The sequence below is a fragment of the Blennius ocellaris genome (assembly GCF_963422515.1).
Source record: "Blennius ocellaris genome assembly, chromosome: 1".
Taxonomy (NCBI): domain Eukaryota; kingdom Metazoa; phylum Chordata; class Actinopteri; order Blenniiformes; family Blenniidae; genus Blennius; species Blennius ocellaris.
The window spans coordinates 24,884,971-24,898,984 of record NC_137650.1 but is presented as its reverse complement, the minus strand read 5'-3'; the positions used below and the strand labels follow the sequence as shown (position 1 = coordinate 24,898,984).

General features: G+C 38.9%; 1 protein-coding gene across 2 annotated transcripts in view; it reads left to right on the top strand.

Annotated features, from left to right (window-relative positions):
• Positions 1-7,933, top strand: part of sox6 (SRY-box transcription factor 6) — a 132,514-nt gene extending 124,581 nt beyond the window's left edge. For both annotated transcript variants that reach the window (XM_080517800.1, XM_080517799.1), the window contains exons 15-17: positions 281-454; positions 1,479-1,695; positions 2,455-7,933. In XM_080517800.1, coding sequence (XP_080373926.1) covers positions 281-454; positions 1,479-1,695; positions 2,455-2,761 — 698 coding nt within the window. In that variant the 3' untranslated portion in view covers positions 2,762-7,933. The remainder of the gene's footprint in view (positions 1-280; positions 455-1,478; positions 1,696-2,454) is intronic.
• Positions 7,934-14,014: the final 6,081 nt, after the last annotated feature.

Sequence of the window (14,014 nt, the reverse complement as noted above, 5' to 3'; positions counted from 1 at the left end):
GCATTTGTGCCTCAAACTTACACTGTGTTCACTTTTGTGTCACAAATCTGGTTTTATACTCAGTAAAAACGTCTAATCCTTCAGGAGGCTGTGTATCCCTGTTATCACACCCAAAACATCTCCATGACATTAGCTTTGTTGGCAGTAGATGAAGGAGAGTTTAAACACGGCTCGTCATTTAATCAGTGTCTTGCCTCGCTCTCTCTTGTTCCTACTCTGGCTATTCCAGGGCACAAGGAAGTGAATGATAAACCCCAACCCTATTATTGTTGGCCAACAGGAGGCGCTGGTACTACAGAGGCGCGAGTCTTCAGGGAATCCCGAGGAAGAAACAACAACGAGCCCCACATTAAAAGACCAATGAATGCATTCATGGTGTGGGCTAAAGACGAACGACGCAAGATCCTACAGGCCTTCCCCGACATGCACAATTCCAACATAAGCAAGATTTTGGGTAAGACCTTTCAAATCAAACACGACAGAGGAAAATATTTAAAGGTACCATTCATGTTCGAAAGTAGACCTGCCACAGTATATTTTTCTTCATGTTTGTGACGCCAATTGAATATAACTGTCTAATTTTCATCATAAAAAAATGTTTTCCTTTTTCCCTTTCTCTGACACCGACTCTTTACTTTTGTTGGTGTTTGAGTTTGTGAGCCGACACATGCATTAAAAAACATCCAGAATGTGCAAATTCTCTTTGAACCAACATCCTGTGAAACAGCACCTTCCCTCTGATATCTTAATCATTTCGAAATGTTTTAATTCTTTACAGACATAGAAAAGCATGTTTCTGTTTATGTACGTTCAAATGGATTTATTACTCCGTGATATGTAAATATCCGTCAAAGTATCTGGTGTGTAAAGAAGGTGGAGTGTGTTATCGTGTAGGCCCTCTGTGGATCAGTTCACCTCAGCATACAGATGGATTTATAGCCCATCACTACCATAAGTGTTTGTCATGAAAAATGACAGAGACTAAATGGGTCTTGTCCCCACAGTACTGGAGTCCATACATCAGAGCTGTTAAAAGTGCTGTCATCCGTGCCAGTGTGGGGCACTTCACAGTACTGGAGTATTTACTACACTGACTTGTTGTTCCGTACTGTTTGACAGTAAGGAACAAGCATGTCTCTGGCCTCAGATAATGTGCATGGGCAGGCGCTATGAAGAGGTTGTTGAGGAATGGATCATAAATCCATGGCATATGATTTTTTTTTTTTTTTAAACTTACACTTGTGGATAGAGCAACTGTAAGGGAAATTGGCCCTTTACAGTGATCTTCTGCAGGGAAACTGCAGAAGATCACTTCAATGAACAGGAAAATATGTCGTGATTTGAAATTGTGCATGCTTGGTATATTTTGCTGAGCTCTGTGTATTGACAATACTGCCATTGTTACAATTCAAGTAGGATTTCTGTCTCTTGATGATTCAACAAAATCCTTACGTCTTTTTATCTATTGTGTTGTGCAGGTTCTCGCTGGAAGTCCATGACTAATCAGGACAAGCAGCCATACTACGAAGAGCAGGCTCGTCTGAGTAAACTCCATCTAGAGAAGTATCCAAACTACAAGTACAAGCCACGGCCTAAGAGGACCTGCATTATTGACGGAAAAAAACTTCGTATTGGAGAGTACAAGCAGATGATGCGCTCACGGCGACAAGAGATGAGGCAGTTTTTCACTGTGGGGTAGGTGCACAATCAATCATAAAAACAAAACCCCAGATACACTAATGGTTTTAAGATACACCAATCGGTATGCAGCACTGTCTCTTTAGAGTTTGGAGGATAAGTGCCACTTCCAAAGGGATAGTTGGGTCAACCTCCTTTGTATTGGTTTTAAGAGAACAGTCTGTCAAACACATTCAAATCAAGTGTTTTTTCAATAGCTGTATTTCATAATTTTTTGACAATAGTCGTTTTTAAATGGACCACAAAGTGCAGACATTATTACAGGATATATGCTGCAAGTATACACTTACAGAAGGCTGCAGGGCACCAGTCTGAAGCTTAACACTTTAATTTACTGTGTGTGGTTAGCAGGAGAACCCTTCTCCAGGTGTTCCCATGTCAGTCATAAGCTTCAGCGGCTGGAGTATCAATCATCCAGCACAACAGCAGACAAGAGCGGCGCTAACCACGTATTGGTTTTATGTCACCAATAAACCGGGTACTGTTTCTGAACGGCTAAAAACAGGAGCTGTCGGGAGAACCTCTCTTTCCCCAAATCACTTTCACAGAACCGCTGGCTTAAAGTGGGAAACCCCTAAAGCTTCTCAGTTTAAGTGCCGCAACGAAGATATACATAGTAGTTTACAGACGTGCACCTCAAGCAGAGCAGCACTCACACATTTAACTCATTTTCAGCACCCTTGTAATCTGCTCACATGTGTTATATGGAAAAAAAAGGAGCACTGTCTCATTGTTTTCCGTTTTTCATACATACAGGCAGCCGCCACAGATCCCCATCACAACTAGCGCCAACATGGTCTACCCTGGGGCCATCACCCTGGCGACAACTACGCCGTCACCCCAGATGACATCGGAGTGCTCAAGTGCCTCAGCGAGTCCTGAGCCACCCATCCCCGTCATTCAGAGCACCTACAACATGAAGCTAGAGCCCAACGCCATGGCGAACAACAGCCAGCCGGTTAACGGCGAGGACGAGATGGACATGTACGAAGATTTTGAGGACGAGCCCAAATCGGACTATAGCAGTGAGAATGACACACAAGAGCCAGTCAGCGCCAACTGAGACCTCTGAAGAGGCCAAACAGAAAGCCGACACAACACTCATACAGGAGGATGCCCAGAGAGCTGGTCTGAGCAGAGGGAGGGAAAGAGCAAAAGAAAACAAAAAAACCTGTACCACAAAGGTTAAAGAAACTTTTTGGTTGTTTTTATTTGAATATGATGTATCATATCGAGGCCAGCATGCAGCTGTGGCTTCACCTGAATCAAAAGCTATTTGGTCTTAAGCGTTTCTTCAAGTGTGTGAAAGTTTGGTTGTGGTAATTTATATCATGTTGGGTTTTTTTTTTTTTTTTTATGTCATTGCTGTTTGTTTGTTTGTTTTTTCATTAAGATCATGGACATTTACACAATTAGGTTGTAGACTACAACAAAAGACAGAACTTGAAATTGAACGGTTGTCATAATCCTATAATTCTTGCAATTCTTACCTTGTTTTCCTCTTCAATTAGATGGTTTTGCTACATTACCTTACTGTTTAAGATGGGAATAATATTCTCACTCAGGTATAGTGTGCCAGCCAACAGCTTGTGAATGTTTTAGACAAGAGAAAAAAATATTACCATTGCAAAATATCTCAAAATGAATATGGAGTGATTCCAACTTATTGCAGAGGGTAAATCAACATTAATTATTATTATTATTATTATTATTATTATTATCATCATCATCGTTGTTGTCAATTGTTTCTTCAGATCTGCATACTTTGTGCGGAAGTGCCAAACATTTCAAGTTGCTTCTAAAGCCTGTCATGTCTTTCGAGAGAGGCTTCGTGAGTCTTAGACAATCTCTTCATCTCTTAATGCAGCTTCATTATCCAGTCTTTCTTTAATTCACCCCAACAGAATAAACAAATGAAACTCAGGAACTTGGAGGCAGCGAAGCTCTGCAGGAAGTTCTAACATGTTACATCAGTGGACGGTAGCTTGTGATGCAAGCTGTTCTCCGTGGAGGCCAATGCAGTGATCATCAATGAAAGTGTCCAGCCCTTTCATTTCCTCATATAAGTCCTCACACAGCACCGTGAGCATCCTTCACTCGTTTCCAGCGCCGCACCCCAGTCCTGCCTCACCAAGATCTTAATCAGAGAGTGATTGTAATCAGGCCAGAATGCTAAAGGGCCAAAGGCCTCCAATCCGTGGGATTGGAACAGCAGCAAAAGGCAGCTTTGGTGGCATTACAATCTCAAATTGATGTTGTACAATGTGTAGCTACAGTACGTTCTATTAAACACTTTAGCCCTATTTGGACGGCAAGTTTAAAGTCTTAGGTCTTAAAATGTGATTTTTTTTTTTTTTTTTTTTCAATCTTAATTCTTTTTAGACATTGTAAATCTTAAACTGACACTAAGAAGTCTTAAAGTACCGTACGGTCAGCGGGTTGATGCAATGAGTTGATTACTGAAGTCGTCTTGAAAGGAGAGACAGTTTGCCAGGACATCTCTCGGCAGAGAGAAAAAGCGGTTTGTTTCTTTGATTACCTCGTCATGTAAATGTGACAAAGGTCATTTGAAACAACTTTTTTTTTTGCAGCAGTGCACTTACATAAATCCTGTCACCCTTGCGCCTTATTTAGTTTATTTTTTTCTTTTTAATTAATCTAATGTTGCATTTAAAGGCAAAATGCAACAACACAGAAACATTGACTCAAAGTCCAATTTCAGCCTAAAGCTGACCTACCAGAGGCGGAAGCTCAATGAGGCTCCTCTAGTGGTCAAAGCCTTGATGTTGAGACTCAGATCCTCTTTATGGGGCAGAGGGTCTAAGTGGCTCTCCTCCCTGCCCTACCCTGCTCTGACCCCAGCCTGTGGCAACCTCAGCACCCAGGGGGCGCCATCTGGCTCGGAGAAGGAGAAAACACCAGGGAAGGATGGAAAACAATAAAGACGGGGGTGTGTGTGTGCCTCATTGTGCTCTCCATCAAAGTGCTGGAAGTGAGGCCTCAACAGGGCTCCCACCCTGGTCCAATCACCAGGCACTGGCGAGCAGATGGAACAAGTACATCAAGCTGTGGGGGATTATTAAAATGACTGACGACTGGGTATCATCTGAAATACAGCATTATTAATGCATGAGTCCAGCTATTCCCCTCCCTTGCCCTTGAACCTGTCCATTTCAGAGAGAGCACAGAGAGTTTTGAAGGATCTGAATGGCTGGCCGCTGGTTTTAACTGGTCAAGATCGCCACTGCTGGTCACTGCATTTTTCTCCGAGCTCTAACTGGTACAGACGGCGACATATAGCTCTCTTATCTTCTGTACTCTAATTGTTTATGCCCACTCATTGCTGACTTACATTGTTTGTACTTTTAGAAGCGTGTACATCGAGTCACATAAGTTCTTTTTTTCACCACCTCACTGATAATTCCTTTGCTTTTTATGGCATCTTTTCTACATTGTTCTCTGTTCAAGGTACAAAACAAAGATGCTCTCCTACAAATGAAACCTGAGTGGATTTCCCTCCAAGTCAACCTGTTTGGTATTTTTAACCTGTTTGCTCTTTTTTGCTGGTGGTTAGATTGATTTGTATGTGACTGTAAATATGTTCATGACCATGCCACACTGTTTTAGTTGGTTGGTAGTTAAAAGGACTCTTCATGGAACTGAAACTTGACTGTGCTTATACAGCAAAAAAAAAAAAAACATTTGAAAGACAAAAAAAAAGAAAGAAAAAAATGACAAGAACTCACAAAAAGACAATGTTTCATAAGTGTTATGAGCACTGGATATAAATTGTATTTTTTATCAATTCTGATTAATGTGAAGCTGTTTGAGGAAAAACACCATGAATGAACAAAATCACCCCCCCATCCCGTTGGACTCAAGTGGGTTTGCTCTCACCATGACCAGATTTGAGTCTCTTTTTTTTTTTTTTTTGGTGTACTTATTTTGTTTATTTATGCAAAGACACATGTGATGAATGAACACTTTGTTTAAGCTTCAGGGCTGCCTAGGAGAGAGACTCAGCACAAGAGAGTGAGCAGAAAAATCAACAGCGGGCTCAGTGAGCCGTGAAACACCAGACTTCAGTGCGTTGTATATTGTATTTGAAACTGTAGAGAATCAACCTATTGTATTTATTATTAGCCTCTGTTGGCTCTAAAACTGACAGTAAAACAACAACTGGGACAATCAGAGAAATTAAAAAAAACAACCTTTTGATGAATTGGAGCTAAAAAGTAGAAAAAAATATATTATAAAAATGGTTTTCAGTGAATTCACCATCTCATTTAGATTTTATTGTAAATATAACATAGGAAATATATTTTTGTTTATTAGTGAAGTATAAGTTATGTATTTGGCTGGTCTATTTTATTTTCCTTCTTTATGTTTTACTTCTGTATGTGGTTTCATGTTTTAAAAGCTGACAAGTCACTGTACCTCATGTAGATGCTGAATTGTTCTGCTTTTTGGAAGAGAGCAGTCGTAGTCCTGAGACGGAGAAAAGCGCCTCACTTGCTTACATCTTAAAAAAAATAATGCCTGAGATATTCAAAAGAAACACAACAAAAGCTAGACCAATACTTGATAACAAGTAAGGTACTAATAAAAAAAAAAACAACAACAACAAAAAAACAAGCACTTGGGGTAAAAGAATTATCCAATAATCTGTTTCTAATCTTGATACAATCTGAGCAACATGCTGTATATCTTCACATTTTGTCTTTTTTACAACACCCATATGTGATGATTTTTTTATGAGAAGCTGAAAAGATTGCATGCATTTGGCTTGCATTTACATTGTTATAATAAAATGGTGTCTTTTTTTTTTTTTAATGAATGATTATTTTAAATAAAGATGTTGTTAGATTTAAATTTTTATGTGGGAAAGTGCAAGTATTAATTTCTATTCATTTGGCAAAATGCACAAGAAACAATGTGCATTTCCTCTTAATTATATCTCTCTTTGCCATCTTTTTGGTGCCATTTGTTTTTTCACAAACATGTCCACGACTATCCTGCCATCCGCAAATGTAACCCTCACATTTTGTTATTTTTTTTCCCACTTGTTGGAAATGGTTTGAACAAACAACTGAAGACAAAAGCTTCTTTGCTGTTTCTACATTACTTACTGTAATTTGATTTTTTTTTTTCCTTCTGTCTGAACCTTGTGATGTATATGGTGGGAATGTTCTGTGTTAATTTAATCAGCACAATTCACTGACATGCTGGACTGACATGCTAGCTGCTGTTCAGAAGTGTAAAATATGTTGTTCAGGGCAACATTTATAGTTGTCTTTGGTACTTTGCTTTTTAGACTTGTCTCTCAAGCAACACTGTGTGGGGCTCTACTGTCACTGGAGCCGCCATTTTGACTTTGCTGGCAGCCTGATACAATTTTTCCACGTAGAAGTCTTCTTTTTTTTTTTTTCTCCAGTTTCTCCTGGCAGGTACCTAGACCCATGGCAAGTATTGTTTGGGTGTTATTAGAGAAAATTAAATACATAGTGTCTGTTACTGCTTTAAAAAAAAAAGTTTATGTCTGAATATGTAAATAGTTTATCATAATATCTTGTACAGTTCAATGTAAAGTTTTTAATTCAACTTTAAAAAAAAAAATGTTGCCATCACGTTTGTGTTCACATTCTTCTTTATACAGTACAAAAGGTCAATTATTTGCTAGGGGTATTACTGCTAAAAAGAAGAAAAAAAAATAAAAATGTTACCTACATTTTTTTAATGCTTTATTTTTTCCTTTATTTTGCTTGGCTTCAAAGTGTACACCAGCAAGTCGTTGATTTCCATGTGCAGTATTGACGTGAGGTAAACTTAAGGTGAATAATTTTTACATCGGTGTGTGTGGGGAGCAATCTCCTTGACTTTGGTAGTAATTAATTCACTATATCAAGTAAAAACAAACCAATGATTCAAACCTTTGGGTGTAGCGAGGCACCCCAAGAATGTGTATACTGTGTATGACTCAACGATACCCACAGGATCAATCCAGATATATTATAACGCCATTTCCTGTATGTCTCGGCCCATTGTGACAACAAAGCAGTGGACTGATTAACTGCCTGTTTCAGCTCATTTACCTCAAAAAGTTCCTCCTTTTCTGTAAAAAAAAAAAAAGGAATAAAAAAAAAAAAGACAAATTGTGTTACAGAAAGCTTCTCACATCACTCCATCTTTTGTACTGCTGTTGACACTTACAAATTAAAGAAACATTTTGTTTTAAGATTTGTGTAATGATTTTTATTTCCCCCCCAGTGAAGGTATTTATGATACTATTTACAATACGTGTGGGGAACGCCGAGGGGCAGAAGAAAGCAGAGTTTGGGGATTTTCTGGACCGTAGCAGATACCATAATACACATTGACAATCTTTCTCTATACCTTGTCTATTATTAAAAATTAAGACTCGCCCTCACTCTCCAAATTGAAGACAATTTATCTGTTGACCATATATTATTCTTGATGCTCAATATCCTTTAATACGTCAATATATTGCATTTTGCATTTGCAGTGTGAGCTTCTATAAATCTAACCTTGTCCCTACTGTTCTTTTCTGTGACTGAGGTGATAAAACTCAGGTCACTTTGACTAAAATAGATATGCTTCATTTGCATTTTTGATGTAGAAATACAAATCTGTAGTTTGTTTTAAAAGGGGACGTCATTCCTCAGTCCCTAATTTGTCTTCATTATTAATTCATACTATTGCTGGTGCAGAGTGAAATTCATGCGGTACTACGACCAAAATGACACAATAGGTTGATTCCCAATAATCAATTTCACATAAAATCGACAACTGCATCTACAAGTTCCATTCTCATCACCAGCTTCCAGCAATTCACACTGAAACAAGCTCAGACTGCCCGGTGTGTGATTTCCAACAGCCACGAGCTTCCAGAGACGTGACAGAGCCGCAACGTGCCAATCTCACTCGTTCACACAGACACCATCTCACTTTACTTGTGCCTCTGATACCACCTCCCGAGCCCGCCGATCAGAGGCGGGGCAGATCATCCCGCCATTCTGCCTCGTTGTCATTCATACATAAATATAAAGTAGCAACAGCGCCGAAGCAAATTCACTGTGAGAAATGAACTAGAAAAAACAGCATTATGAAAGGTGTGGAGCATCTTCTGCAGGACCTTCGCTCAAAAATGTCTGCACACCTAAATGACGGATTAGATCAGGGGTCTTCAACCGTCATCCCTGTAGAGCTGCAGCTCTTCACGGCACACTCTCTTGAGCTCTGGCAATAATTACATGTAAACATGTAAACAGTGATTGGTTTTAATTTTGTTGCGCAACAGTCATTCTAAGAAACGTGCAGACAAATGTGACACTTGAAACACAATGTACCACTGAAAAAGTGTCATTCCATCAACGATATGATGCGTCACACCTTAATATGTCTTCTAATGGTCGTCTTTCAATGCAGGAGATTCATGTTAACTTTTCCTGTTTGGTAAGAAAAAAAATACAACCAAAAAACAAGGGAAACTAGGGAGTTTAATTCAATGTGGATAAATTAGTTGCTTTACTGCCAACAATGCATATGTTTGTGTAATATGTGGAGACAAAGAAGCAAATAACAGCAACAATATTGTATACAAAGAGCTTATCGGCTAAAAACAAAAACAGTCCTTGGTTGTTAGGTCATATTTTAACCATTTCAAGACGGATGGAAGATGGGTAGCTTTGCAACAAACAAAAATACGCAGCGAATCACGTTAAAAAAAAAAATATTACAACTCAAATCAAAAAAGAAAATCTCTGCTCCAAGAATAACCTATTTCACATGCTCCAAATAACTCCAACCAAATTGATTAACAAATAATATGTAAGTAGCATCATTTTGTCAATGCAATTGCCACCTTTCAGATGGGAGTGCTCAGCCACTTCATGCCACACACACAAACTATACAGCAAATGAACACAGAGGCTCCACAGATTCGAAATGCATAAAGGGATATAATTTTTTAATAGAAGCCAAAAGCAGTTTTGAATAGATACAAAATAAACTGCACCATTAAGATAAACCATAAGCACTATTATCACTGGCAGGAAAGAACCTTTATTAAACAGTAGTTTATAACAAATGGTCATTAACAGTAGTTTATTTGGATTTACTTGCCAGCAAAATGTAGATTTCATAGTCTTGAGCATGATGGCCTTTCTATGTGGAGTTTGCATGTTCTGACTGTGCCCGTTTAGGTTTTATGTTCAAACTTTTTCCTTTCACAGCCTAAAAACATGCATTTGAGGATGGCTGGTTAATTTAGTTCCCTGTATGTGTGTCTGTGTTTTACCCTGTGAGGGATTCTTTCAGTAGATTTCTGTTGTGAAAGCTCTGTTTTTTTTAACATTCCAGCAAGTCCTCAATAAACTTTGTCCATTTCCACCTTATTACAAATGGAGACAATAAATACAACTCCTTATAAAACACTTTAATCCTCTAGTTTGCTTTTCAGTGTGAGGACTGATTCACCAGAATATATGTCAATGAGCAGATCTATCCATTCATACGTTTTCTTAACCTGCACCAGCCAGACTGAGGTTGCGTGTGTGTGTGTGTGTGTGTGTGTGTGTGTGTGTGTGTGTGTGTTGGGGGGGGGGGTAGAAGGCAGTGCCAGAAAACATGGGGTGAAATGCAGGACACGCCCTGGAAAGGCCATAAGCACCAGCTGATTAAGGGAAATATATCTTTAAATCTGCCTGTGTTTAATATAATGGTGAAAATCAAATATAAATTTTATTAGGCGTTTAAGTTTTGTATAATATTTGCAATCTATCATTAATCTCATGTAATGAGGACTTTTCAGTAAAAGTACAGATTTGTACCTGGTAATGGATGACTTCAGTTTTTTTTTCTCTTCCATCTCTTTCTCAAAGTGCTGGCATATTGACAATTTAAAGAAAATTTATGGGTTCAACACTCTGCAAAGGACAGCGTTACTCAGCCTGTTTCACGTGCACACACACGCGAGCAAGAAATTATGACCACACAGTAGATATATGAATACAAACCCATGAAAAAATTTTGTCCACAGGCATCCATTGTTACTGCACCAAGATCTCCTTGCAGTGTGTGAGGATTATATCCACGTAAATACACTTATTAATGTTCTCTGTATTACTGCAGCGAGCTGTATCAGCCTTGTTTATTCCAGCCTTTCACTGATGTCGATGAATGTCAAAAGAAGTAGTGGCAGATTTTGACTGACATTAGATAATGCCTCACTCGTTCAACCTTGAAAACAAATTCAAGAGGCATGCTGCTTTGAGTACTGGCGAAAAGGTGAAACATGATCCGGGAAGGCCAGTTTCTGTAATAGCCTCATGAGTCTGAGACCTTAACAGAAAATAAAAAGCTCCATGGCGGTTTACAGCACCAAAAGAGAGAACCTTAAAAGTATGGAAAATAATCACAGCATCAATCATTATTTTTGGCAAATTAATAATTTTGTTTTAGATGACAAAGAAGCACATCTGGAATATATGTGTGTACATACACTGTACTTACAGTACAGTTAAAAAGTTGAACTGGTCTTTTTTATTTATTTTTCACATGAGTTTTCAGCGGTGGGAAACCCACTGAGGAAAAAGTAGTGCGCTCACCAAAATACTGATTTTTTTTAATTTAATACAAAACCCGTAACAGCACATCGTTGTAAGCACACCATCATCATCATCATCATCATCATCATCCTCATCATCATCATCATAAGGTCTGACCAGCAAACCGGGAAAACTTTGTTAAACAAAATAAGATAAAGCGGAAGTAAACCCACATCAAAAGTTATGCACATAAGACACAATGCATTTATATGATTACTATGAATAAATGATGAGCATCTGATAGATAAATGTTTCAGGATACAAACCTACATTTGTCTTGTGGGAAAAAAAAAAATACTGCAGCAACATATCACGCACACAAAATCCCTAGCTTCCATAGTTAGGAGGCCAAGTTCCACTTAATAGACGACAAGGTTTTACAATTCGAACTAAACACAACAGGCATCACTGGTGTTTAGTGAATAAAATTTAAAAGGGAATTTATGAGCACTATGGTGCAAAATCTACCTGCAAGGATTCTTGACCTTATGAAAGCAAGAGGTCGGTATGTGTGTGTGTGTGCGTGCGTGCGTGCGTGCGTGCGTGCGTGCGTGCGTGCGTGCGTGCGTGCATGCTATAGACAGAGGTCATCTTGAGAGTTGTAAACCCAGACTATGTCCATCATTCCTCTCTGGATCCCTGCCATCCGATGCTCATTATCATCATTATAATTATGAGTCCCACACCCTGCTTCCTCCTTGATGCAAGAGGTAAAACATTTCATATATAGTTCAAGTCAGCGCAATTTCAATCAGCATATGTTTAATAGTTCCTGCTCTGTGTTCGTTCAAAGAAAATTAATTCAACCCAAAAAAAAAAACAAAAAAAAAAGAGGGAAAAAACGGTTGTCTGGAACTAAACTTTTTTTTTTTTTTTTACCATTTGGGAAAAGTGTAATTTGTAGTTCTCATCAATCACTTTGTGTTTTACCATTGTATTACACTCCACCTTCCCAGGAGCTCTGGAAAGCTACAGTTTAACGACGGTGTCTGTAATAGATGCCTGGGTAAGCATTCTCCAGCCGTAGATGGAAAACTAGACATATACCTTTGCACAATAAATCTTATAGTAATTTTCCAAGCCTGCATGACAACTAATGGCATAGAGAAAAGCTCTGAGCTTTGGGTATTTGTCTTTGCAGTATTGTGCAAGCGAGTGTGTTACACGGTTATATTGCTGAGTTGAGTTTTTAAACTGTGAATGTGAGGCTCATTTTTTTAATGTTACATGAAATGTTTTTGCTTTTCATTGTGCCGATAGATTTCTGTGTGAACCAAATAAGAGGTCTGAGGAATAATTGGGGGGCCCGGTGAGCTATGGTTAGTAACACTGCTGTTTGTAAGTGGCCTGTTTGGATGAACTGTCACTGTTGTACAAAGATGTGTATGTGGGAGCAGCGCAAAATAATTAATACAGCAATGCTGTCGTGTAGCGGCAGGGCTGCTATTTCACAACTCTGATGACTAAACACCGGAGGGAAGGAGAGCAGCGAGGGGCGCCCGGAACAATATTTTACTCATTTGGATCTGCTCAATGCTACAGCCGATGCACCCGGTGAATCTGTCAGACAGCACCATTTCCCCAAGAACAGCTGCTATTTATCTGATTTTCTCATTAGACTTGACTCATGACTTCATTGTACTGCCTTTGGCAGAGACACCGCATGCCGAGGTACAACTCTTTACAGCAGCTAAGTCTCAGCTGTTTCCCTGATGTTTCTGAACTGAAATAGCGACGTTCCCTTCCTATTAAACATTGAGCTACTATTACAGCAAATCCAATGTGCAGTATGTTTGTACACATTTTAAAATCTGTAAAAGTACCTCTTGTAATTTTGTTTTTCCTTTTGTTGCTTCTTGGTTTTTGTTTTGTTTTGTTTTTTGTCTTTTTCAAGCAGCAATTAAAAAAAGAGGAAGTTCAAACTGGTCTCAGGAGTCATCCAACATGTATACAAGAACAGTATGTAAGAACAGCCCACACCCTTAGCAATGTTTTAATCCTTGGAGGTGAAGGACTTAGGAAATCTTGCTAATTTCACAGATGGTTTAAAATAGATTAGTGTGGAGTAGCAGCTCGCAGAGAAGGGCTGACCCACCAGGCTCCCTGTGCAGCTGCCAAAAGCCGGCGCCTGATGCTCAGAAGTGCCTTCCAAAAGTCCTGCAAGGTTAAACTCAAACTTAAGTATCTTGAAATGGCGTCCTTGTTTCAGCTTCATCTTCGGTGAAGCTCACCGTTCTCAGGTCAGTGTATAGAAATGTCGACATCACATTAATTTGACAGACATATTACAATGTGAAAGTTTGGGAGAAAAAAATTGTTTATGGAATAAGGATGAAAAAGTTTTTTTTTTTAAACAACACAATCCACAAGTTTTTCATAGTTATTTTTTTCTTCTTTCAAACCCACAGCCATTTATTGTCCCTTTTTGATTCTTCTATGTCGACATGTAATACCCCACGGAAAAGTAACTAACATTTCTATTTTTGGTTGAACAATAACAGTGGAGCAGAAAATAGATTTCAATTTTGAATTGAATGTGATCATTTTGCCACATTATTTGATGCCCGTCTTTCTCATTAGATAATTCATGTAGTGCATCCAAGAGCCATTTTTGTAATGGGATAAAGGAGGGAATCAGACTCTGCATGGTACTGTGGAGAGGCCAAGACTGCTGCTGGAGTTGGTCTCTG